Here is a 27,495-nt window from a genome sequence, read left to right as displayed (position 1 = left end):
GATCAATGATGTCGACATATGAACCATGAAACGAAAACATTAAACATGGTGCATGAAAACATCGATCAACTTATAATGTCTACCCCTTCTGTTCAGTAGACATGATAAGATCTGTATATTGTAGCTACAAATGGTTACAATTCTGGCTTTTCTAGGCTTCGAATTGAATATGAATTTCCATGAAATGGCTAATGGTAAATACGTAGAGGCAACCTACCAGAGGTCCAGAGTAGCTTTCATCAGTCATGTTCTGAATCAAACTTCAGCCGCAGCCAAAATAAAATAATAAATAATAATAAAAATCATGACCCTTTAATCCAAGTTGCACATACATTACATACAACTTGGCAACTTGCATTCTTGAATAAAATGAGAAAATGCACATGAAAATGAAAAGGGAGCTCTCATGCACTAGATAATTTGATCCAATAGGGATGAACAATGCTGACAGGCCAAAAGGCTGAAGCCACATTGCAATGAAAATCGGTGAGGCATGTTATGAATGCTTTGCTATCAAAAAACTGGCATTTTGATAGTGATTTCTCCTGCTCTTAATGTCACATTGCTAACGTAATTCTCAGTAAGTACTGATTGCTTAAGGCAGAGTCTCTGTAAATAGAATCTGTATAAATTAACTACAGCAACTGATTCAGCAGAACCTAGAACTAGTCACACATTAGTGCTGACCTTGTTGCCTCTAGAAGCGATCAAAGAATCTATAATCTCAAAGTGCGAGACATTCGCACTGGATGTATCACTTTGGACATCGTCCATGTCAATTCTTTCAGATCCTTCGTCAGCCTTTGAAGCAGGACTCGAAGCATCTATTTCTTCAGTTGAAATTTCACTTTCCTGGCTATCCAATGAACTCTCACTTTCTAGGCTGTCCAATGATGCATCAACTTCAACCAACTTGGTTTTCCATTGGATACCAAATGCCTTGGCCTGATCTGCAAACAAGACTTTTGCATTGGGCGAACTACAAATTTCTTTATACGTTTCATAATCAGCAGCTCTGGTATGTCCACCTTCCAAAATTGTAGCAAAAGGATGCAAAACCGAGACGGGACTATGATTTCTCTCTAAAGTATCCTTCAAGCTGAGAAAATCAGAGACCAACTTCTTCTTGTTAAACTGAACGAACACTGCAGTTTCATCCAAGTGATAGACAGATACAACAGACGACACGCCAAAAACTTTGGAAATGCATTCTCTTATCTCTTGTGCCTTAAGCTTGGACGGAAATCCCCATATTAAAGCAATTTTTCCAAACGAAATCTTCGAGTTGTGCTGTTTGTTCCTAGATCCCACAGATATCACATTCTTATTTCCTGTTGTTAAATCAATAACATCTCCTTTACTCCAACTAAGGAATAGAAGATTGATGTGCTTTTGGAGCTTTTCATTGTGGGCCAACTTTTCAGAGGTCAAACAAGCCTCAAAATCAATACCTAGATGACCGCATGCCTGAGCAAAGACACATCCTGTCATAAAAGCATCATATCCAGCTTCATGTTTGGCTCCTGAATTCCAGTTGGAGGAACTGCAAACAAAATTTGATAAGAGTTATCTCTAAGGTGTCCCCTCTGCCTTTCTTGTTCTCCAATCATATTGTGAAGCTTGATGTGGTAATTTAGTTAGGAAACTATGCTAGTTTCCTATTAGATGCACCCACTTATGCATTCAATAGAGCCAGTCAATATCAACAAGCAGAGAAATTTTAAAAAGCTGGTCACATTTATGTAGTAATGCATAGTTGTTCCCAGTCAGATCTCAACAATTTTAAATTTTAACCCTATGCCTTAGAAATCTAATAAAATTCACATCAGGATGTTCGACAATTATATATCTGTTTTCACCCTTTATCAGTCTTTATATTCTTTTTATAACCATGGCAATATAAAACACTAGAGTTGTTAAGTAAATACAGTGGTTTCACGCTTTTATTTATGTAATCTTTCAACATGAAAACTGAAAGACTAGCAAAATGGTCATAGCTATTGGCACAGAAAGGAAAAAACAAACCTCAAATCATCAACCTGAACCTCAACTTTGACACACATTTGGAATGCTAGATCAGTGCTTTTTGCCCCCAGAGAAATTTGCGGACATAATGATGTGAATGCTGATGAGAGTGATGTTTTCCTCATCCGATTTTGAAGCAAAATATCAGCATTCAAGAGTACTTTGGTGTCAATGATGTGCGGAAAACACTTGTTAACAGAAGAGACAAATTCTTCAGCAGTTGAAGGAAGAGGAGCTACAAATTTTCTGTATATGTGTGCAATATCTGTATGACAGTAAAGGTATGTTAGCAATAATCTGACATAATTAACATGCTTATGAAACTAGAGCTGATATTTATACCCAGAAAGCAATTGTGACCAACAATCAGCTTTTTTTCTGAGGAAAGAAGGTCAATAACATGACGAAACCCGACTGCAGCTTGAATCTCGGTCTCTGCTAGTCGTAGATGTTCATCCTTCACCTCTTTCTGCAAAAAATTGAGTATCCTTCACATATGAAGCACATTATCCAAATTTCACATCAAGAGGGAACCAAGCCAAGGGGAAATATATTACCTACCATGAGTGACTCCCTATCATCCTCAGAATCTGTATGCACAACTAGTTGCTGTTGGCAGGAATTTTCCCCATTTATCTGAACATGAGAAAGATCTTGGAAATGCCTTCTAACGACCTGCAAGAGTTTACTTTATAATCAGCTTGCTAGAGCCATGATGGTGAAGGAGAAAAAAATTTACGGCCCGAGATATATTTAACACAAATAACAATCTTATAGTAAAGACCATGACGTAAAGTCTTTACCAGTTGAATCAATTTAAGCTGATGAGCTGTAAATCCATTTAGACTAAGAGCTGGACGCATCTTAAAGAAAATGGTTTCTAAATGTTGCTGGTGGTCACATGAGATTCCCTGAAATGGTAACCCTCCATTTCTACTTCTCAGCAACCCATCACGCCACTCAGTAAATTTATTTTTCATCCGCTCAGTGAAGAGAGTGTCAACAATCTTAATAAAGGGGGCATCCCTTACTTCTTTCAAGTTGGATCCATCCTCATATGCCAAATGTAGACGTCTCAGTGCTTCACTTTCCTGCCCCTTAGATAGATAAGATATCCCTGTGCATACATGATCCAAACACAGCATAAGAGGACTTGTTAAAAAAGATGTAGATATATCCTCATTCATTACATAATTGTATCACTACACATGAAGTTGAAACAAAATACACACCAAAACTGTAGTACCTTCGTGTATGCACATATTGAAATCGAACCGGTATTTTGCTAAGAAGTCAATTGACGTAGTCTGGCAGAGAAACTCATAAGTGGGGCTTCCGACAGGAAGCTCTTGACGTGGAAAAATATAGAAATTGTGCCTGCCAAAGTACACATATTAGCATTTAGAAATTACATAAAAAATATCAACATAATCAGCACATAAAAAAGCTAATCCTCGCAATTGTGACATGCTTATGCATCTATGCAAACTAGAGCAGATCTCACCTAACCTCTCAAAGTAAATGATTTGATGAATTACTCCTATACAAAGACACCAATAAGCTCTTTCAAGAAAAAAAAAAAAAACAAAGATGCAAATATGTACTGTACCAAAAAGATTTTTTTTTTCTTCGCAGCAATTTTAAAGAAAATTTCTAAAATTGAGACTTTCACTCCAAACACCATGACCAGTACAAAAACCACTCCCATTATAAAAAATTCTCTTTCCCCCAGTACTCCTCCTCTCAAAAATATCTCAGGACACATACATGCTAATAACCCACAGGAATTGATGAGTAGAATGCACAAACCCCTGTATTGCAAAGAACTTCCCCTCCAATTTCATAACCATAAAACTTCCATTTTCTGATATTACAAAGAGCCAACAAATGATAATGACTAAACTGTTTTCATTACATAGATGTCAACAAAGCCCTACATTACAAAACAAGACCTTTCCTTCCAATTCCCTAATCTTCACCTACACAAATTCTCACATCGCAATGATTTCTCACTAAGCAGCTGCATTAGTCCCTACATTCCTTATCAGTGTCCTCAATTTCCAAGCAAAAACAAAAGCGATATTCGGATTCCAAGTATGTCACTAAACCCCTGCATTGCAAAAGCAAGAGCCTTTCCTCCAATTCCATAACAATTACCTACTTTCTCATATTAGTGATATTACAAATGCTAATAACTACAGTTATAGTACTTACTTAACAGCACCATAAACCCCTAAAATTTCTGATCTTTGTGCTTAAATTTCTTAAATTTTCTTCATCAACTAAACAGAGCAAAACAAGAAAGCCATAAGAAATGATCATCACGATGACGAAAGCATGAACGAAGCAAATGAATGGGAGAGAGAGAGAGAGAGAGAGAGAGAGAGAGAGACTGACGGGTGAGCGATGAAGGATTTCTTGCCGGAGTCCCATCGGAAGGGGCAGACGCCGAACTGGAGCAGGGCGAACTTCTCCGCCGAGTCCTTCATCTTCAGGTAGCTGACGTCAGCGCGGTCGAACTCCAGGGAGTCCCTCCAGGGGGCGCTGGTGACTCCGCTCATCTCGAGGTCGACGGCCACGAAGTCTGCGGCGGCGACGTGGCGGCGGAGCTCGGCGAGCGCCGGCTCGAAGTTCGATTTGGTCACATTCTTCAGCGGGAAGGAGGATTCTGCGGCGGCGGCGGCGGCGGCCGAAGAGGACGACGACTGGGATAAGGCACGTGACAGGGCACGTGAGAGCGCCCTCACCGGGCGGTGCGCGTTCATGACGCGCGCATTGCTCTGAGCTCAAGGGTTTAAGAGCGCTGTGGGGTTTTGTTTCACGGCGCATAAGGTTATAGAAGATGAACTCTATTCAACCCCAAAACGACGCCGTGTTCGGATGGGCCTTAAGAATAAAATGGGCTGGGCCTACATAATAGATCCATATATAATGCTACCGTACCAAGTACCAACCTAAGCCGAAACCCTGCCCTATTCCTGTAACTCGATCTAGGTCAGTACCGGAGCCGGCCGGCCATGAAAACCACAAAGAGGCTTCTATATCAAAACACGATTGCAAGTCAAAGGAGAAAGCTTCCACGCAAAACTAAGAATTCAACTCAGCAATGCAACACAAGTAAAAGGAGGAGGAAGACGACCACTTCAAGTGCAAAATGGTCTGATCTCCCTCATGACCTATTAGGGTTAGTCTTCGAAAAGCTCGCTGCAATATCATTCTTGGGAACTCGCTGCAATATCATCTTCCACGTATAAACTCTTGTGGCAACCAATGCTCATGCTCCCTAGAAGTCAAGACGTGTCTACCGGTCGACGCTTCTTCTTCAGCTATGCAGAGAAAAAGGTGCATGCATGGCATCAACGCTGAGTTCGTTTTGCGTCATCTGGAAAACATTGTGCTTTCCTCACATGGGTGGCTACTGATTTATGAATGCTGGTGTCGGTTGATCGATGGGCCGTGCTCCGGAGTCGAGGGAGGTTTTGCTCCTATATTTGGCAGTCTCTCAGACAACGGTGAGCTCCGCCCTAGTCCACCGGGAGGACAACATGGAGCTCTCAGTATACTATAGCAGTAAGGGTTTGAATGATGCAGAGACCAGATATCCAGAGATCGAGAAACTTGCCCTGGCCTTCAAGATATCCAAATATCCGAAGACTTCGCCAATACTTTAAGGCTCACACTATCCATGTCCTAACTAACCAGTCGTTCCGACAAGTCCTCCAAAAACCTGATACCTCGAGGCGGTTAGTAAAATGGGCCATCGAGCTTGGGAAAATTCACTTCAAAGCTAGAACGGCGTTGAAGGAACAAGCAGTGGCAGATTTCATAGCCGAATTTATCCCTTCGGAGAGAGACCCGATCGAGATCGCCCCCGCGGTCACTAACCTCGCATCCACTTGGGATCTACACATCGATGGTTCCGCCAACAAAACATCCAGTGGCGTCGATGCTATCAACACAGATCCAGAGGGGAATGAGTATCCATATGCCCTAAAGTTTGACTTCTAGGCATCAAACAATACCGCGGAATATGAGGCATTGATCGTCGGGATCCAGCTATGTCGCGAGCTTGGGGCGACGTCTATCCACGTTTTCAATGACTCCCAATTAGTGGTCAATTAGGTCAAGGGATGAATATCTGTCCAACCACCCCCATCTAGTCTCCTTATCAAAATTTGGTCGGGACATTACTCCAGAAGTTTGACTCATTCAAACTCAACCAAATACCTCGGGCTAAGAATTCCAGGGCAGATGTATTGGTGCGTTTGACTACATAAGACCCCAGCTCCATCCTTCCGGACGTCATTTTTGAAACCTTAGACAAGCCCAACATCCAGTTCTACTATGAGATATTTGCGTTGAACAGCTTCCGCCACCATTGTGGATGTACCCTTTCATCAAGTATTTGACAAAGGGGAAGTTGCATGAGGACAAATCCGAGGTCAAGCGCCTATGGCACAAGACCGCCTTTTATATAATCCAGGATGGCCGCCTCTTTCGAAGAGGACAGTCATTCCCTTAACTGAAGTGCCTCACTCTGAAACAAGGACACCAAGTGTTGGCATCTCTGCATAGCGGCATCTGTGGCAATCACGTCGGAGCAAGGAACCTGGCCTTCAAGGCACTCCAGACCGGATATTACTGGCCCACCATGGAGTCAGATTCAAAGGCTATAGTTGATTCATGCATGTAATGTTACCAATACGCCAACTACAACAACAAGCCTTCGGTCCTCATCTCCATCATTGGGGAATTGCCAACTGCTCTGGGGCAATTCCAGTACGCCATCGTCGATGTCAACAACCACACCAAGTGAATTGAGGCCAAGCCCATGACCAAAATTACCACGGACAAAGTGATAAGTTTCCTGTGGCGCTCCATCTATTGCCATTTTGGCGTTCCCCAGGCATTTATCACGGACAATGGTCTGTAGTTCAATAATGACAAGTTTCACCAGTTTGCCCAGGAGAATGGCACCACCATCTTGTATGCTTCCTCGGCTCATCCCCAAACCAACAGTTAGGTAGAAGCCATCAACAAGCTCATCAAGCATTTGAAGAAGCGACTAGACATAGCCACGAGTTTATGTACCAAGAAACTCTCTGAGGTCCTATAGGCACTCCGGACCACTTCCACGGAAGCAACCGGGCAATCCCCATTTCTTTTGGCCTTTGGAACATAACCAATGATTACAATGGAGATAAAAGTTCTCATGGAGTGAGTCGCCGCCTACGTTCGGACACAAACACAGCCGGCCTCCAGCTTAACATGGATTTGCTCGAGGAACGTCGGGGGAAGGCGCATCTTCGGATTATAAACAGTAAACAATGCATTGCTCGGTACTATAACAAAAAGGTGCTGCCACGAAACTTCGCCAAGGGAGATTGGGTCATGAAAGCGATCATCCATATCAGAATTGGATGGCTTAGGAAAACAATATTTGGAAAATTAAACTATGAACCTTTGAGAGACTATATAGGTGAAAACATTATGAGCATTAGAGATGTTTAAATTAATTCAAGAGGCAACAAGGCACACAATGGTTCAATACAATCTCAAGTTTCAAACTTTACCCATAGTCCCTGTAAATTTCTCTCTCTAGATTCTATGACTTGAGAAACTGTTGAAGACACAAGGCAACTCTTAAAATCCAAGGCAAAGTATAAATCAAAAGGCAACTTAGACCAAAGGGGCAACCATTCTTACAGAGCCACGAGAGACAAATCGCACCGCCGCATATTTCAATTGATCTGCACAACAAAAACAAGAAAACAAAATCAAAATCAAAATCAAGATTCAAATCTTTATATAGGCCCTAACTTTTGAAGAAGAAGAAGAGTGAAGGTCCGCCATTTCTGAAACGGGTCTCTTGATTCTCTTCTCTCTCTCTCTTCTCTCTCTCTCTCTCTCTCTCTCTCTAACGGCTAGGAACGCTTTTGATTTCATTTATATTTCATTTCAGACCGCCTCAATCACAAACATTTTTATTTTTTATTTTTCTTATGTGAACAATATTAAATCATAATTAGTTTACTAAAAACCATGATTAGCAGTCAGTGTAATTATTTGTCAACGTGGTCAAAGCTCCATCCAGAGATTTATGTGTTCGAGACTAATGCCAAACAATATGATTTGAGGTGTATTGTTCTTTTTTCCAAATTCCTCCAAGTATATATGCCCTAGTTGACGTTATTTGTTATTCTTGATCAATGTTTTACAGTACTAGTTGCTTGATCGTTTTTTATATTTTGTGTGTGTTTTTTGAATGATTTCCTCATACGAGGCAAACACCATAACCAAAAAAGAAAGTGATTGATGTAAAGCTAGAAAGAAAAAGGGATTTGAGAAAAAAAAAAGAGAGAGGATGAAACCAAAAGCTCAACTTATATATATGTAATGACCCGATTTTTCGGAATCAAATTATTTGAAATCTTATGAATTAATAAATTTTGTAAAATTAATAAACCGCATTTGTTTCGCTTCGCGACGTTGTCAAATCGAAAAACGGAACCGTCATCGGAAATCTAAATTTGAAAAACGTTACGTTTTTACGACGTGGGAATCGATTTTTACTCCATCGCTTGTTTCTGAAAACTTCCTTCACGAAAGTTGTAGAGCTCGTCAATACGAGTCCGTGGACACGTCACGCGTTCTAATCGGACATCGTACGTGAAAGTTATTAATGACGGAAGTTAATTTCTAATTTTGGAAGTTGGTATAAAAAGAGAATTTTAGGAATTAGGGTTTCCATTGTCGGAAACCCCCCCCCAGCCTCCTTTCTCTCTCTTCCCTCTCTCTCTCTCCCTCTCAAGAAAATTCCGCCGCCGATCTCCCGACTCCAGGTGGCGTGACCCTAACCGCCGGTCTCTAAGCCATCGCGAGCTCGACTCCTCCCTCCCCCGAGCAAGACGCGACTTCTCTCGCCGCCGAGAAGCCACGCCGACTACCAGCGATTTCTGCAACAACTCGCCGCCGTCCAAGCTTCTCCTCCGGCGATGCCAGGGCACGAGGATATCACTCCTCCACCGCCCATTACCCCCAGTACCACCTGTGATCGGAGTGGAACTCGAGATCGCACAGCTCCTCATCCTTCAAGAAATCGAGCACGATTGGCGATCCAAACCTCTCTGACGACCTTCCGGTGGCTCCAACGTGCAATCTAGGTAAGATTTGTTGTAATTAATGGTTGAGATGGATTGTAGATGGAATTTGGATCGATTTGGTGGAGGATCGGAGGAGGAGGAGGTGGAGAGAGTACCGCCGCCTTAGGCGGCGCGTGAGGGTAGGTGGGATGGGCTAGAGGCGGCCTTGGGCCGTGGAAGGGGATGAGAGGAAGAAAGGAATGGTTTTGGGCGGCGGTGGGCAAGCCACGCACACCGGTTTGAGCGGCGCGTGAGCTCCACGCGCTACCACTTTGGGGAGGAGTGAATAATGATTTTTCAAAACATTAATTTTTGTAAAAAGTGATTTCTGTACGATAAATGTAAAAAGTAAATGACGTACATTAAATGTAAAAGTAATTTACGTACAGTAATTGTAAAAGTAATTTTTGAAAGGTAAATCAGTGATTTGTATTTACTATGAATAGTATATTAGTGTACATGAATACGTAAACAGTACGTATATGAAAAGTAATACATAGACAATACATTTTTGAATAGTGATACGTGAATAGTATTTACGTGAACAGTAATTTCGTAAAAACCATAAATTGCTTAACAATAAAACATTATTACTGTTTCGGCATTTAAGGTTTTACGTAACGCTTCTAAATTCACTTCTTATCTATTCTAGGTGATCGACACAACAAGTAAAGGATTCGCTTGCGAAATTGTGGAAATTACGCTCAGGATTATAAGGTGAGTAAATCTCATAGTGACAAATCTACCCTTAGCGGAGATTCATAATTACACTTATTTAAAAAGATTGAACTATGATATAGTTGGTTGTGTATGTGTATAATTGGTAAAATTGATACATATATATGAGTTGCTATATTATATACTGTCATATTCCCGTTTGCAAAATAAGTTCATTTATAGCATTGATATTTATTTATTTGAGCATGTCACTTGGTTTTGTACAATAACATGTGATGATTGTTTTGTACGTGGTTTTAACTTGAGTTAGGTTAAAACATTTTTGTTGTCTTCAGACGTGTTGGCATGTTCGAACCTAGTCTTGGCCGGGCGACAGTTACGATACAGTTAGAGCTCTAGTTTGTCTACCGGTGTACTGACATGAGAGGTAACATATGGGTTACCGGCTTATGAGTACCCATATTTTGGGATTATTGGGTGACAGATGGGTTGCCCATGCCCGGCAGTGTACTGCATGAGGGGTAACGGATGAGTACATGGGTCTCATGAGTACCTGTATTATAAATGTAATTGAGTAAACAGATGGGTTGCCTGATTTCTCATGAGCACTTTTATATTCAGATATTATTGACAACCAGATGGCTCGTCCTTTGACTCATGAGGACATTTATAATTGGATGTTTCAATATTTATTCTCATATTATTATGCATGTTATTTTGTTGTTTTACTCATACGAGCTGCAAAACTTACAGGGTTTGTGTTTTGCAATCCCGGTGCACCCGATGGTGTAGGAGATAGCAGAATCGACGAACAACTCTGAAGACTTCGAAGTTGCCCTATTTTAGTTTGTGGTGAGGATTGAGAGAATTTTTACATTTCAATTTGATATAATGCTTGAATTATAAATTTGGTTTGTAATAATCAATTGAACTGAGTTGTACCATGAACTCAGTAATGATCCGCTGTGACGATAAGATGATTTCGATTTTATTGAGATTGTTTTAAAGTTTTTCATGGCTTCGAATTCGAGTTTCATACTTGAAATTTCGGGGTCGTGACAATATATACAAGGGAAACAAAACATTCTAAAAATATATGTCCCAGACATATTAAATTATTCCCTAAACTCAATTTCCACCCATCTGAATAAAGATTCAAACTTCAAAAGCCATATCAAGGCGCATGCCCTCAATAGCCTTCATGTCTGGAGCTTTTTCCCCCCTATAGAAAGATCCTCATATCTTCACTGACAAGTGACAGCAACCAAATCAGTAGTAGTCTCCATATTTGGCACCACATTCTTGATCAAGGACTTGATTTTACATCAGGGCATACAAATACAAATCCCACAGCTGCAACACCTCCCAGAACAATGTCCACTGTCTTCTGTGTTCTGTGATGGTTAGACCTTACAGTCCCTACACATTTAAGCACATCACAGGCATGAATTATAGTTGACTCGGTGTTGAAATAGAACAGAAAACTAGAAGATGTAGAGGGAAACAAAGAAATCCATCCTTCTGACACTTCATCAAACCAACTATCCAATAAACAAAAGTACGAGCTACTCTTATTTACTATTTTACTAGTTATGATTAATGAAGCAACCCCTTCTTATGCTGTTTCATATAAATAAATGAGGGGCAAAGGGAGGGAGTGCACAAAGAATGTGTAATTTATTAGAATTGCTGAGACAGCAAGAGTTTGCTGGTTTTACTTTTACTCTCTTCAAAACAGTAACAATTGTCGTGGTTGTAATGTGACTAATGTCAACCATCGAACCTCTCTGCCTTATAGCTTCAAACTTGATGATATTGCTTTCAATACAACACTACTCAGTCAAATCTTAGTCAGGACTGCAATGATATCATCAGGCAGGTAAAGAGTTTGATCTTTCCTATCATGAAATTTCCATTAGTTGAATGTGGTCATTAATTATTCATTCAGCTGATGAGTGCGGATGATGATCGATTTCAGACACAGAACACAAAGAAAATTACAAACTGAGCATGCTACGTTTGCTTATTCTTGTTTCTTTCTGTTTGGTCATGCTTGTGTTTTGGCTTTGTTTGGAATTCAGATGTTTTTTTCTACTATTATTTTTCTCATCATCTGTTCGTTTGCTTACTATCTTGTTTGAAATTAAGGAATGGGAAAATATTTCTAATTTAAGCCAAAAAAAAAAACACTTTTGCAGGCCTACTGTTTCCAGTGAGAGAATATCACCTCAATTTGCAGGCCTTGTTAGTAAATGAATAAAGTCATTATACTAACCATTTCTAGATGCATTGACTCGGTGATTCTCAAATATCAAGTAGAGGTTGTAGAGAAACACTCGAGTATTAATATAGAAACAACTAACCAATCTTACAAATTTCTGCAAGAAAAAAAAAAGTTTCTGCAAGAATGACCTCTTTGTTCCACCATTTCTTCCTTTTCTTAACCATTACCTGTGTTACCAACCTCGTTACTGAAGTTAACATCAACTGTATTGAAGAGCAGCAAGTATCACTACTCAATTTCAAGAAAAGTCTTGTATATGAAATTAAGCCTCCTTCCCCCAGGCTTATTACATGGAATTCAAGTACTGATTGCTGCTCTTGGCTTGGTGTTACTTGCAGCATTAATGGATATGTTGTCGGACTTGACCTCAGCAGAGAGTTTGTTTCATGCAACATTGACAATTCCAGCAGTCTCTTCCAACTTCAATATCTTGAAAGCCTCAATTTGGCCAGCAACGACTTCAACGGCTCTCAAATTCCATCTGCAATCGGAAAGCTCACAAAGTTGAGGCATCTAAATATGGCGGATGGTTTCTTTACCGGGCATATTCCAAATGAGATATCAGGCTTGACAAGGCTTGTTACTCTTGATCTCTCTCGAAATAAGAACATGAACGGGGTTTCGTTAAAACTTGGGGAGTTGAGTTTAAACATGCTAGTTCGGAATCTCACACAGCTTGCCGAATTGTATCTTGATGCAATAGCACAGCAGAGTGACTGGTGCGAAAGCATATCATCTTCACTGCCAAATCTGAGGGTGTTAAGCTTGTCTGGCTCTGGTATTTCAGGCCCTTTATGTGAGTCCCTTGCTAGTATCCAATCTCTATCTGTGATTCACTTGGATTATAACTACTTCAATTCTTCAGTTCCAAGATCCTTTGCCAGTTTCTCAAACCTGACTTCCTTGAGTCTCTCTCATTGTAACTTGTTGGGAACATTTCCCAAAGAGATCTTCCTTATTCCTTCCCTTGAAGCTATTGATCTTTCTGGTAATCTAGAACTTGGTGGTTCCTTTCCTGAGTTTCCAAGGAATAGGACAGAACTCTCAACCATATCTCTTTCACGTTGCAATTTCTCTGGATCTCTAACCAAGTCATTTGAAAACCTCACACATTTGGTTGAGCTGGACATCTCATGGAACAACTTCAACAGTCCTATCAGTTCTATTCACTGGGAAGCCCTTGTTAATCTGAAAAGCCTCGACTTCAGCAACAATCATTTCAACGGAAGCATTCCATCATCTATTGTTTCTCTTCCCTTGCTGGGGGGATTATCACTTTCCAATAATAATTTCGCTGGTAAATTCCCTGTCCTTTCCAATACATCATCCGTGTCACTTCGCAACCTTCTTTTGGGAAATAATAATTTGGAGGGAGAAATCCCAACATCCATATTTAATCTTCAAGGGCTTATGAATCTCGATCTTTCTTCAAATAACCTTAGTGGCTTCCCTTTTACTAGTCCTCTGAAGCTGATAACTCTTTCGGTTCTTGACCTTTCCCACAATAACTTGTTTGATTACAACGGTACAAGTTCTTCCATACCTCAGATTGAAGTTTTGCATTTGGCTTCCAACAAATTTGGGGGATTACCAGAATTCTTGAAAAATCAATCCACACTTTGGCAACTAGACCTTTCAAGAAACCAGATTTCAGGCCACATACCTAATTGGATTTGGAGGCTCACTTCCCTTATAATCCTAAATCTTTCTTTTAACTCCATTGTAACTCTAGAACCTCTTCTTCCTAATTCTACTTCTACTGTATCAAATCTTGACCTTAGCTCTAACAAGTTTAGAACATTCCCAGACTTGAGAATTTTGTCCACATTATTTCACTTGGACCTTTCAAACAACCAAATTCAAGGCGAGGTACCCATTTGGATATGGAGGCTCAGTTCTCTTAAAGAACTGAATCTTTCTCAGAACTCTTTGGAAACTCTAGAAGCTCCTTTACCTACATCTAGTGTGACTTCTCTTGATCTTCACTCAAACCAACTTCAGGGAGAAATCCCATTGTTCCTACCATTTGCCCATTATTTGGATTACTCGAGAAATAATTTCAGTTCTACCATACCGATTGACATCGGTGGTTTCATCTCTCAAACAAATTTCTTCTCTTTGTCAAGCAATAACTTGCATGGAACTATTCCAAGATCAATCTGCAATACATCTGGTATGGTTCTTGATCTGTCCTATATTTCTTTGGGTGGCATCATCCCACAATGCTTGACTCAGCTTTCATTCTCAATCCTTGACTTAAGGTCAAACAACCTTACTGGTACCATTCCTGATAATTTTCTTGAGCATTGTAAGCTACAAACTCTTCATCTCAGCAATAATCAGATACAAGGCCAGTTTCCAAAATCTCTTGTGAACTGCTCAAGTTTAGAGATTTTAAGTCTCGAAAACAATCAGATTACAGATAGTTTTCCATGCTTGCTGATGACCATGTCCACATTGCGTGTCCTTCTTTTGCGATCCAACAAATTTTACGGCAGCTTTGGATGTCCCAAGACCAACAACACATGGCCTGTGCTGCAAATCATTGATCTTGCACACAACCAATTGAATGGTGAAATACAAGGAACTTCTTTTGCTACATGGCAGAAAATGAAGGTTAGGGAAGATGAATTCCTAGCCAATCTGGGATTTTCATACACACCTCTGTTCACAACAGAGACTATTGGTCTTGCAGTTTATTACACAGATACAATAACAACCATCATCAAAGGTCTGCAGTTGGATCTAGTAAAGATCCTAACTATCTTCACCTTGATTGACTTCTCCTTCAACAACTTAAGCGGATCGATACCTAAGGAAATCGGAGAGATGAAAGCATTGATTGTTCTCAACTTATCTGGTAATGCTTTCACAGGCGAAATCCCGTCATCTTGTGGAAACATGAGAAGCCTCGAGTCCTTAGACCTCTCACAGAACCGCCTAAGCGGCCACATTCCCCAACAGTTGGCAACTCTCAATTTCCTTTCGGTTTTGAATGTCTCAAATAATCAACTGGTGGGCAAAATACCAACTAGCACTCAGATTTCGACATTTCCAAAAATTTCCTTTGAAGGAAACAAAGGATTATGGGGGCCTCCTTTGACATCAGATACACCAGTCTCGCCACCAAATGGAAGTTCAAGCAACCAGAAACCCAAAGATGAGATTGATTGGGACATTATCAGCATTGAAGTTGGATTTACATGTGGATTTGGAATCGCCATAGGTTCACTTTTGTTTTGCCAAAGATGGAGGAAATGGTATTACAAAGTAATGTGCAACATTCTTTTGAAGATATTCCCTCAGCTTGAACAAAGATTTGGTAGTCATAGAAGACATGTTTACATAAACACAAGGTGGAGGCTTTGAAATGGCTATGAAGATTGAGGGCTTGACTCCACTTTGTCGAAGGCTCAGGTTGACATGTTTTCTCTGTTTTATCACATTTTATGTCAATAATGGTGCGCTTGGTTAATCTATGGTGATAGCATTTGTAATTCAGTTAGTGTAAGTGGGTTATTGCTCGTGGTCTTTTGTAATATGATGAAATACATTTGGTTTACCATTCTCGTGCTGTTTATAAGCACTCATAAGTTCAGACAGAAAAAAAAAGTGTTGCTTTCATAGAAAGTGATGTTGATCGCATCTCTAAGTAACACTGGTATACAAAAGCTTGTCCAATGAGATACATAGAACTAGCTAGTACTGATTGCTACTGGCCTACTGTTTTCATACAAATTTCGCAAAATTTTTGTGCCTGCAACTCAATTTCATCACCTCCTGAACTCATTTCATTCACTAGCTTAGCTCTACTATTGTTCTATAGGGCTGAAACTAAATTTCAGTAACCAGTTTCAAGTCCAATATGGATTGATCCAACCAAGAATATTCAAACTCATGGAGGCAACTTCCAGCTGCAAATTCTTAAAGAAGCTAAATGAAAATAAATAAAATATATATACAAAAAAAAGAAAGATCCAATTGACTCATTCCTTAATAATAACACCACAAAATGTCAAATTAAAAAGATATAATGGACCAAAAAGTAAAAGACATTGACGTGATTGTTATCAATATGAATAAAATAAAATAAATGAGTATGAATATTTGAATGGAGAGGAGACTAAGACAGTCACAACTGACAACCAAGTCTTACGATCCAACGTCTATTATTGGTTTATGTAATAGAATAGAGAGGAGAAGACTTAGAAAACATTGTTATATTTCCTGGAAGTTACCTATGGATAAGGAGGAGATGAGTTGAAAGTGAAGCCAAGCACATATATTATGGAGGAATGTTTCAATTGCTACCATTATCCTATATACCACTTTCCTGTAGTGCATTTGTCCATCGCAAGATTTGTTGTAAGAATGACAACCCTGTTCCTCCATTTCTTCCTATTCTTGATCGCTACCTGTGTTACTAACATCATCCCTGCTGTTCACAGCAAGTGTATTGAATCCCAGAAACAATCATTGCTCAATTTCAAGAAAAGTCTTGTATTTGATTCTTCTTCTTCTTCCTCCAAGCTCATAACTTGGAATTCCAGCACCGAATGCTGTTCTTGGCTTGGAGTAACTTGCAGCACTGATGGGAGTGTTGTTGGACTTGACATCAGCAGCGAGTCCATCACATGCAACATTGACGATTCCAGCAGCCTATTCCAACTTCAACATCTTCAGAGCCTCAATTTAGCCTATAACGACTTCAATGGCTCCTCAATTCCATCTGCAATTGGAAAGCTTGCAAATTTGAGGTATCTAAATCTAACCTATGCCTTCTATTCTGGGCAAATTCCCATTGAGGTTGCAAGCTTGACAAGGTTAGAGGTTCTTGATATCTCTAGAAATTACCTGAATGGGGAGCTAAAACTTGAGAACCCGAATTTAGGCAAGCTAATTCAGAACCTTACAGAGCTTACAGAGTTGAACCTTGATTATTTAAACCTATCAGCTGAGGGATCACTGTGGAGCCAAACCATATCATCTTCACTTCCAAAGCTGAGGGTGTTAACCTTGTCCCATTGTGATCTTTCAGGCCCTATTCATGAATCATTTTCCGGACTTCATTCTCTATCCAGATTATTATTGGATTTCAACTACATCTCTGCTCCAGTTCCCAAATTCTTTGCCAATTTTTCAAGTTTGGTTTCCTTGAGTCTCTCTAATTGTGACTTGCATGGAGCATTTCCTGAAGAGATATTCCAGGTACCTACACTACAGTCTGTTGACTTATCAACTAATTCAGAGCTACAGGGCTCCTTGCCGGAGTTTCTCAAGAATGGATCTCTCGAATCCCTAGTCCTAACGGGGACTAAATTTTCAGGAGTCTTGCCGGACTCTATTGGCAACCTTAAAAAGCTGTCCAGATTAGATCTGTCAAGTTCCAATTTCACAGGAGCAGTTCCAAAGTCACTGGGAAACCTAACACAATTGGAGATTTTAGTCCTGTCATCCAACAAATTTTCTAGTCCAATCAATTCTATTCAATGGGACAAACTCACCAAGCTTGAGCTTCTTGACTTATCCAACAATCTACTCTATGGGAGCATTCCGTTGTCTCCCTTTTCCATTCCCTTGCTGCAGAGGTTAGTACTTTCTGGAAATAACTTCTCTGGTCAGTTGCTTGAATTCAATAATGTCTCTTCGTACTTGTTGTACGAACTTGATTTGAGTAGCAACAATTTAGAAGGATCAATACCTGTGTCTATCTTTAACATTCCAAAGCTTCAAGAGCTTCGTCTATCTTCAAACAACTTGACTGGTTTCCCTTTTGATGGCCTTCAGAACTCAAAAAATCTTTCATTTCTGGATCTATCCCATAATAGCTTGTTGTACAATCATAATGGTACCGACTCATCACACCCCTCCCTCCTTCAGATCAACACCTTGATGTTGGCTTCGAACAAGTTGAAAACATTCCCAAGTTTCTTGAAATATCAATCAAGTTTAGCCTACTTGGACCTTTCAGACAACCAGATTCCAGGTCAGATACCCAATTGGATTTGGGGGCTTCCTCTAAATACTCTAGATCTCTGTTGCAACAAGTTGGTAAGTCTAGAAGCTCCTTTACTTGGCTCTACCTACAATGTCTTGAATATCGATCTTCACTTAAACCAACTTCAAGGACAAATCCCATTGTTTGTAAGTGGCAATTATTTGGATTACTCAAAAAATAACTTCAGCTCTAGTATACCAATTGACATTGGTGATTTCATTTCTTCCACGGCCTACCTTTCCCTTTCAAGCAATAACTTGGAGGGGGGAATTCCAGAATCAATATGCAATGCAAGTGGTCTAGTTCTTGATCTCTCCAATAACTCTTTGAGTGGAATCATTCCCAAATGCTTGACTCAGATATCTTCACTCTCTGTCCTTGATTTGAGGAGAAACAACCTTACTGGATCTATCTCCGACACTTTTCTTGAAGGTTGTAATTTGAAAACTCTAGCACTGAGCAGAAATCACATAACAGGTCAGTTTCCAAAATCTCTAGCCAATTGTTCAAGCTTAGAGGTTTTAGACCTTGGACTCAATCAAATTATAGGCACCTTTCCCTGCACATTGAAGAACATATCCACCTTGCGTGTACTTATGTTGCGATCCAACAACTTTTATGGACCCATTGGGTGTCGTGAGACCAATGGCACCTGGCCGAAGCTTCAAATCATAGACTTGGCTCATAACAGTTTCAATGGTGAAATAAAAGGTTCATCGTTGACAACATGGCAGGCAATGATGGTCAATGAAGATGATTATCCAATCGACCTTGGATTTTCATATGCAGCAGGTAGTAGAAGTGGGTTGTTTATTGATTATGGGGATGCAATAACAACTACAAGCAAAGGTCAAGAGATGGACCTTGTAAAGATTTTAACCATCTTCACTTCGATTGACTTCTCTGCTAACAAGTTCAATGGAACAATACCCAAGGAAATAGGCCAACTGAGATCATTGTATGTCCTCAATCTGTCAAGTAATGCTTTCACAGGTGAAATCCCATCAACCTTTGGTAACATGAGAGCCATCGAGTCCTTAGACCTCTCACAAAACCACCTGAGCGGCCAAATTCCACTACAGCTTGCCAATCTCACTTTCCTTTCGTACCTGAATGTCTCAAATAATCAACTGTCAGGAAGGATCCCAACCAGCACTCAGTTTTCGACATTTTCAAATACCTCCTTCCAGGGTAACAAGGGATTATGGGGGCCTCCTCTCACAGCAGATACACCAGCCCTATTGCCAGCACCTACGTTAAATGAAAGCTCAAGCAATCCAAATTCTAAAGATGATATTGGTTGGGATTTTATCAGTGCTGAAATCGGATTTACAGTTGGGTTTGGAATCGCCGTCGGGTCACTTCTGTTTTGCAAGAGATGGAGGGAATGCTATTACAGAGCTATGTGTAGCACCCTGTTCAAGATATTCCCTCAGCTGAAACGAAGATTCGGCAATAAAACAAGGCATGTCTACGAAATTCAGAGGTACGGAAGACGCTGAAATGGTTAGGCAGACAAGCATGCAGCTCAACTCCATGTTTCTGTGGACTCCATTGGCATGTTTTCTCTGTATTTTTATCACATTTCACTCAAACTGTAACTCAACTAGAATCGAATCAGACTCTCAAAATAGACATTAACATGCAACAAACAGGTGTTTACTCAAATGATATCAGAAGGAAAGAAGAGTACCTTAATCAATGAAGATTTGGTGAAGCAAATCGAGCTGCGCATTTACCGGCCAGCCGAACGGCAGGTCCTCAGATGGTCTCCCCTGCCATCACCAAATATAGCTCCGACTTCGTGTTTTTTCCGGGAATGGTCTGTCACCATAGCTTAATGGGCGGGTCGGGTCGGGTCGGGCGCTCGCCCTTAGAAAAATATATATGTAGAATGAACCAGGAACTGGGTTCGTTTCAATTGTGAGAAATATTAATAACATTATTTAAACAGAAAATGTACCAAACATGAAAAGTATGTATAATTTCAGTGATAGATTTGTCATTGGTGCTTGCAATGGCTTGGTATGTGTAAAGTTGAACTTCCTGGACATTATTATTATATGGAACCCTTGGTTTTGGTGTAGACTGGTGCAGCGCTGGGTCAGAGCCTTCACTTTACATATTACATTAATTGCTATAATGAAAAATGTAATGATATGCATGAAAATAAATTTAGACATTGGTACGCTGTCTTCCTCTGGGGTTAAATAGCATGCTATCTGAAAATAAGGGTTATCTGAAAGTTTCAAAAGAAATGGTCCTTGAAATGTTGCCTTTGAGATTTAAAAAATTCTACGAACATGTTGTCATCCTTGGAAATAACCACTCAAGTGATTTTGCCCAACTTGACGTTACACCAACTAAATGCAGTAGTGTTGGAGAAGACTACTGAAAATGTTGCCTCGTCGGTCTACGTAAAAAACATTGTTGCCACTCGAGTGATTATCCCCGCTTGAGGTTCCAACACAGGTCAAAGCACCTTGGGCAGGGTGACAGCTCTACTGGAATCGGCGACGTTTACGACTAAGTAAACAGGTTAAATCATCATCAGTTTAAAGTTCAATCAACACATGTCTATGATCCGTGGTAGAAGAAGATAAATGACGGCAAAGAAAATGAGGAAAAATCCCAGACAACTCTTGGTTTGCCACTCCATGATCCATCTGTTCTTCCACCAATCCAACTTGTTTTTTCTCCAGGCACATAAATCTTCCGGCTTAGGAACCAATCCTTCTCGAAACATAGAAATTCATCAACATTTATAAACACGACCACTGATCACAGTTGAGTGCGACATGTCCCCTTATTTCTTCCATCCAGTTTATCAGTTGGTTGCAGAAAGAGGGCAAAAAGACTCCAAGTCAATCTGGTCATTGGCCACATCTCATGGAAGCATTTTCCACACAATTTGTTGATCAAAACCAATGTTTTCAAAGGCAAAAATGAAGGCAAAGGCGATGTGAGGAAGCCTCACAAGACGAGAGCATCGGCGTGCTAAGGCGACCATTTTTCCAACATTTATTATTTTAATGTAATATATTTATAAATAAGATATGAATATATAAAAGTTAAAATAAAGAAAGATTTATGTGGGTATAAATATATTTCCAACTTTTAGAGGTTATCTTCAAAATTATGCAAAATACCAATAAGCTGGGCCAAGCCCACTGGTCTCCGTGATTAATATGTGTGTCGTATTAGTTGATATGGTGTCGTTTTGACAGAAAGATTGATTAAAAAGTCAATGACTTCATCTTTTTCCTTTCACCCAGGCCGCATCAGTGCTCGCCTTCGGCAAAAAAAGCCGCCCAAACGCTTTTCTTCTGCTTTTCCAGCAAGTCGTGTCAGTCTGGGGTAGCGAGGCTTTTCGTTACCGCATCGCACCAGAGCGCGCCCAGGGCGCGACTCAATTTCGCCTTTGAAAACACTACTCCAGATTGTTTCAAGGATGAGCCGTGGTGAACTTATTGATGATAATCAAGTCAAGTAGGCCAGAGCATCTACCGCTGGGGATTGAGGGAAGAATGTTAAAAGCAGTACAATGGGGGTTCTAATTGGGCCAACAAATATGTGCATGGGGAGTACGAGTCTTGTCTAAATTTGAAATTATGAAATCTATAGCTTTATCTTTATTTCAGTTCTTGATCTATGTTAAATTTGTTTTTTCTTTAAAAAAGGAGAAGAGTTCCATTGTCTCATTCATAGTGCCCAAAATTCCCTAAGAATTGTTGGAAGCATTGTCCAAATCAAATTTCTGGATAGTAGTTAACAAATCAGGCTCTTTTGCTTCAGTATTCCCACAAACAAATGCACACATTCAGCCTCTAAACGAAGCCCCCAGAGGAATTTGAAGACTGTCTCTGATCCACAATATTAAACAAAATCAAAAGCTACAATTCTTCCCCTTCTGATCCAATGAAGTGCCCCATTCAAAACAAAATTATCTTTGTAAAATGGTCAATGGGGGAAAGACACAAGATCATTGATCAGAAATTTCAAGGGAATCTAGCAAGGGAGGTATCAGTATTAATTAAGCAAATAAGACTTATGTAACTGCCAAGTTACTAATTACTTTTATTGCCCTTTCCCTTGATTTATTAAATAACTAAATTTTAGAAATTCCATAAACAAGGGGTAAAAATGAGATTGAAAACAATATTATTGTTTGCGGATGAAATACTTGTATATTATTGAATGATATGGGGGCCTATATATAGGCATTTACAACACCACAATCCCGTAGGATTCGGAGTCCTAATCTACTACGGAGATGTTAATCTATCTCCTAACAGGAAACCTATTAGGCTAAGACACACACAAGGGTAGAATAGTAATTCTCCCGGAACACTCCCCCTTGTGTCGCATGCCTAGGTTGCATGGTGCACACATCGTTGCCTCGGTAAAAACCTTGTCAAGCAAAACAAAAACCTCTTGGGTAAAACAAAAGCTTGATCGAAGGGAAAAAGAGCACAACGCACCAACTACTTAAGGATCTTAACATGTGATGTAGACTCCCCCTGAAGTCTACCAAACTCTAGTGTTCCGATAAACGACGCATGCCAATGCTCTTCACATGTTTCACAAAAGTAGATTTAGGCAAAGACTTGGTGAACAAATCCGCAACATTGGATTCTGAACTCACTTGATTGATCTGAACATTCAAGAACTTCTGTTGTTGAACGTTGTAGAAGAACTTAGGCGAAATATGCTTGGTGTTGTCTCCCTTGATGAAACCTAACTTCGTCTGCTCTATGCAAGCAGCATTATCTTCATAAATGCACGTAGGTTGATCAGTTGTAGAGACTAATCCACAAGAATCACGAATATGGCGAACAAGTGATCGTAGCCAAACACATTCTTTCACTGCTTCATGGAGAGCGATGATCTCCGCGTGATTCGAAGAAGTAGCAACAAGAGATTGCTTTGTGGATCTCCAAGATATCGCCGTATTCCCAATGGTAAACACATAACCGGTTTGAGAACGAGCCTTGTGAGGGTCAGAGAGGTACCCTGCGTCGGCATAACCAACTAACAAGTTGTTTGGAGTCTTTGCATCGGGGGAAAGAGCTGCACGGGACCGGTGGCTGCTCTCGGCACCGCGCACGGTCTCCACGCCATGGCGGCCGGCGGCGTCGCTGCGGCGTACGGCTGCAAGGCCGGGGTCGGTGACGGCGGTGGTGTGGGGAGATACCGTGGCGGTGTTCTCTCTGCAATAGGGGTAGAACAATCCCATGTCAAGGGAACCTTTCAAGTATCGAAACAAATGCTTGATTCCATTCCAATGACGTAGCGTAGGTGCGGAGCTAAATCTAGCCAATAAGTTCACTGCGAAAGATATGTCCGGTCTAGTACATTGAGCAAGATACAATAGTGCCCCAATCGCACTAAGGTATGGAACTTCAAGACCAAGAACGTCTTCATCATCCTCTTTAGGACGGAAGGGATCCTTCTTGATATCTAGACTTCGGACGACCATGGGAGTAGACAATGGACTGCATAGATCCATATTGAAACGTCGAAGCATCTTCTGCGTGTAATTTGACTGATGCACTAAGATGCCGTCGGCCCTATGCACAAGCTCAAGGCCGAGACAGAATTTCGTCCTCCCTAGGTCTTTCATCTCAAATTCCGACTTCAGATAAGACACGGTCTCTTCAATCTCATCAAGAGTCCCGATTATGTTCATGTCATCAACGTAGACCGCAACGATGACGAATCCGGAATTTGTCTTTCGTATGAACACGCATGGGCATAGTTCAACATTCTTGTAACCCCTTCTCACCAAGTATTGATGCAACCGATTGTACCACATTCTTCCGGATTGCTTTAACCCGTACAACGAACGACGTAATCTGACTGCATGAGCACTCCGTGGTCTGGAGGCACTTGATGGAGGTAAAGGTAGTCCCTCAGGAGCTTTCATGTATATCTCTGCGTCAAGATCCCCATAGAGATAAGCTGTGACCACATCCATAAGCTGCATGTTTAGTCTTTCGGACACTACCAGACTAATAAGGTAGCGGAAGGTAATGATGTCCATAACAGGAGAATAAGTCTCTTCATAGTCAATACCGGGTCGTTGTGAGAATCCTTGCGCCACGAGTCTTGCCTTATAACGCACGATCTCGTTCATCTCATTTCGCTTACGAACGAAGACCCATTTATGTCCAACAGGTTTGACATCTCTTGGAGTCAATTCAACCTTTCCGAAGACTTCTTGCTTCGCTAATGAGTCAAGTTCTGCCTGGATTGCTTCCTTCCACTTCGGCCAATCTGCTCTGCGTTCGCATTCAGCTACAGAGCGAGGTTCAACGTCGTCTTCAGATATGATCTCAAGTGCGACGGAATAAGCGAAAACGTCATCAATGCATGTGGTGGCTCGGTTTCGGACCGACTGCTCACTTGTGTAGTTCACTGAGATTTCGTTGTTCTCTGGCATCAAACAAGGTTCCATAGCGTCCCACGGAAACACTTGAGTTGATTCATGGACATAGCTGTAATCAGAGACAACTTCATACGATGGTGATTCATCGTTGATGACGCGCTGTGCCTTAGTCATTCGCTTCTTTCTAGGTTTTGAATCCCTAGAGTTTATCGGTCTTCCCCTTTTTCTTTGAGGAGCCGAGGCCGAAGCTGCTCCATGCTGGGCCATCTCAGCATCGTCGCCACAAGGGGCGCCGGCAACACCACGGCGTACGGTGGTGCCGCCGTCGGCCTCCGTCCCACTGTCAGGGGCGGTGCCAACGTTGCTAGGTCCAGGAGCTTGTCTTCCACGCCCGTATTTCGGGACATCCAACCGTGCCGGTACGTTTGCAGCGGGTATGTTTGATCTCGTCACTTTAGCAATATCTACAAAGCCGTCGGGCATCGAATCCGCGACTTTCTGGAGGTCGATAATGCGTTGCACTTCTAACTCACTTTGAGCAGTGCGGGGATCATAATGAGACATAGTGGGGACACACCACGTCAATTCCTGACGTTCATTTGGAATGATAACATTCCCATCTCCCCCTAACGACGGGAAGCATGTCTCATCAAAGTGACAATCTGCAAATCTTGCAGTAAAGAGATCTCCGGTGGTTGGTTCTAAGTAGTGGACACTCGTTGGGGAATTATAGCCAACATAGATACCTAATCGTCTCTGAGGACCCATCTTAGTACGCAGCGGAGGCGTAATAGGCACATAAACGGCGCAACCAAAGATGCGTAAGTGTGAAATATTGGGTTCGTAACCAGTTACCATCTGGTACGCACTAAACGCTTGGTTAGCCGCGGGTCGGAAACGAATAAGTGTCGCTGCATGCAACACTGCATATCCCCACGCAGAGACCGGCAGGTTAGTACCCATAACCATTGCCCGAGCAACAAGCTAAATACGCTTGATGGTAGCCTCTGCTAGACCGTTCTGTGAATGAAAATGAGGAACGGGATGTTCAACTTCGATCCCAATAGACATGCAGTAATCATCAAAAGTTTTGGAGGTGAATTCTCCAGCATTATCCAAACGAATGGATTTGATAGTATAATCGGGGTGGTGAGCCCGAAGTTTGATGATCTCAGCTAATAACTTAGCAAATGCAGCATTCCTTGTGGATAGCAATGCGACGTGTGACCAACGCGTCGATGCATCAACCAATACCATAAAATATCGAAAAGGTCCGCATTCTGGTTGAATAGGTCCACAAATGTCACCTTGGATACGTTGTAAGAATGGAATGTTCTCGGTTGAAGCCTTAGCAAAAGAAGGACTTCCTTGAAATTTAGCAAGAGAACAAGCTTTGCAAAACGAGCGATGGGCATCAGAAATTTCCATGGAGGCATGTGAAAGCACGGGAGGCATCATAAGCTCCTGTGAAGGAGGGGATGCCGCCACCGACGGCATGAAAGCCGTGGAGCTGCCGAGTGAGGCATGCTCGGCCTTACCATGCGGTGCATGGGTCGGCACGGCCTCACCGTGCGGAGCACGGGTGAGGTGATCCTCCAATCGCTTCCGGGACTTGAAAAATGGATGACCATGTGAATTCTTAAGAATTCTAATCATCATATCACGTCCAGGGTGCCCGAGACGGGCATGCCAAAGCATATAAGAGTCCGAATCACAAAAGTTGCGTTCAACCGCATATGATTCAAAGATCCGAATGGAAGTAAGATACAAACCATTCCCAAGACTCTTCATCTTCTCTAAGATGCGGCGATGGCCTGCTTTCTCATAGGTAACGCAACGATATTCCTCTCCATTCTCAACATAAGTATCGAGGTGAAAACCATTGGCACGTATGTCCTTAAAACTTAGCAAGGTGCGGGGAGACTTCGGTGCATAAAGAGCGTCTACGACGTTAAGAGTCGTACCATTAGGCAACATGAAAGAAGCAGTGCCTCTTCCTTGAATGATGGCTTTCGAGCCAATCATTGTAGTCATCGAAGAAGTCGAAAACACTAGATCCGTGAACAACTGCCTGTGCCGTAGGACAGTGTGGGTGGTTCCGCAATCAGCTAGACATTCGATTTCACCGCGGGACATCTACAAAATGACAATTAAGAGAGTCAGCGACACGGGAACAATTCTATACAATACGCCGTAGGATATTGTAAGAAAGGGAATCGGAACGAAGGTCGATCCCATCGAATGTATCACATGGCAATAGTACTACATTCTTCAACTAAAGAGTTGGAAATCATGGTATTGAAGCAGTGAAATACCAAACAGTAAACGAGGGTGGTATAAACCATCCAAAAATGGTGTGGAAACACACACGAAGAGTACCGGTGAGTGCATATAACGGACTTGGAGAAAACCGGAAAAACAAACCGGAAAACCATGTCAAAAGAACTCTAAACCGGGTGAATTTTGGACGAGGAAAACGTGGCAGCAGGGGCTGCTGCAATATGCCGGAAGAATCACGAGAAAACGACGAAAAAATCGTCGAAAAACTCGGTGGAAAACCGGCGGCACCTATTTCCGGAAAAACCGGCCGGCGGCTGTCGAAACTGGCCGGTATGGAGGCCGGGACTTCAGGTCCGACAGGGGACGCCGGCAGGAGCCGAGTGGCGGTGCCGGAAACGCCGGGAAATGGCCGGAAGACGGCGCATACGCCGACAAAACGTGCCGGAAACGCCGGAATAGTAACCGGGGCCGGCCAAGGCAAAACGACGTCGATTTTCGACGTTCCGAGGTTCGTTTTCCGAATTTTAAGTTCCAAATTCACAATGTAGTGCTATTGGGGTCCCATGTGACCCAAAAGCGTCCAATTTAAAAACCACGTGAGTTGCACACGTTGATCATCATGCTAAGTGTCGGATAAATAAAATTCTCAAAGAGATCGTCTTGTAAGCAAGAAATGAGAAATTTTATTGAATGCCAATCT

At 41.5% G+C, this 27,495-nt stretch overlaps 3 protein-coding genes across 3 annotated transcripts; 2 read left to right on the top strand and 1 right to left on the bottom strand.

Annotated features, from left to right (window-relative positions):
* Positions 1-363: 363 nt before the first annotated feature.
* Positions 364-4,805, bottom strand: LOC126786790 (poly(A)-specific ribonuclease PARN). The gene is made up of 7 exons (XM_050512716.1): positions 4,423-4,805; positions 3,272-3,402; positions 2,829-3,142; positions 2,587-2,700; positions 2,368-2,494; positions 2,026-2,290; positions 364-1,543 (listed from the first exon to the last, which is right to left on the bottom strand). The coding sequence occupies exons 1-7, from the start codon at positions 4,788-4,790 to the stop codon at positions 670-672; spliced, it is 2,193 nt and encodes a 730-aa protein (XP_050368673.1). The 5' UTR covers positions 4,791-4,805; the 3' UTR covers positions 364-669.
* Positions 4,806-12,252: 7,447 nt separating this feature from the next.
* Positions 12,253-15,498, top strand: LOC126787547 (receptor-like protein 35). Its single transcript, XM_050513409.1, has 4 exons — positions 12,253-12,559; positions 12,944-13,588; positions 13,685-13,890; positions 14,884-15,498. The coding sequence occupies exons 1-4, from the start codon at positions 12,253-12,255 to the stop codon at positions 15,496-15,498; spliced, it is 1,773 nt and encodes a 590-aa protein (XP_050369366.1).
* Positions 15,499-16,201: 703 nt separating this feature from the next.
* Positions 16,202-20,115, top strand: LOC126786484 (receptor-like protein 33). Its single transcript, XM_050512320.1, has one exon. It carries the CDS (start codon positions 16,417-16,419, stop codon positions 19,627-19,629), a length of 3,213 nt encoding a protein of 1,070 aa, XP_050368277.1. The 5' UTR covers positions 16,202-16,416; the 3' UTR covers positions 19,630-20,115.
* The last annotated feature ends 7,380 nt before the right edge of the window (positions 20,116-27,495 follow it).

This window comes from Argentina anserina, chromosome 3, assembly GCF_933775445.1.
Source record: "Argentina anserina chromosome 3, drPotAnse1.1, whole genome shotgun sequence".
NCBI lineage: Eukaryota > Viridiplantae > Streptophyta > Magnoliopsida > Rosales > Rosaceae > Argentina > Argentina anserina.
Note: the sequence above shows the minus strand (reverse complement) of the source record. Positions and strands in the feature narration are given on the sequence as shown.

Bases quoted from the DNA above. Each gene is read 5' to 3' on its own strand.
- LOC126786790 (XM_050512716.1), bottom strand. From the start codon at position 4,790: ATGAACGCGCACCGCCCGGTGAGGGCGCTCTCACGTGCCCTGTCACGT. The intron at 2,495-2,586 runs GTAGGTAATATA...AATTTTTTGCAG, and splicing joins ATGATAGGGAGTCACTCATG to AAAGAGGTGAAGGATGAACA. The intron at 2,291-2,367 runs GTATAAATATCA...ACTGTCATACAG, and splicing joins TGGTCACAATTGCTTTCTGG to ATATTGCACACATATACAGA.
- LOC126787547 (XM_050513409.1), top strand. From the start codon at position 12,253: ATGACCTCTTTGTTCCACCATTTCTTCCTTTTCTTAACCATTACCTGT. The intron at 12,560-12,943 runs TTGAAAGCCTCA...CCCTTGCTAGTA, and splicing joins TCTCTTCCAACTTCAATATC to TCCAATCTCTATCTGTGATT. The intron at 13,891-14,883 runs GTATCAAATCTT...GATCTAGTAAAG, and splicing joins TTCCTAATTCTACTTCTACT to ATCCTAACTATCTTCACCTT.
- LOC126786484 (XM_050512320.1), top strand. From the start codon at position 16,417: ATGGAGGAATGTTTCAATTGCTACCATTATCCTATATACCACTTTCCT.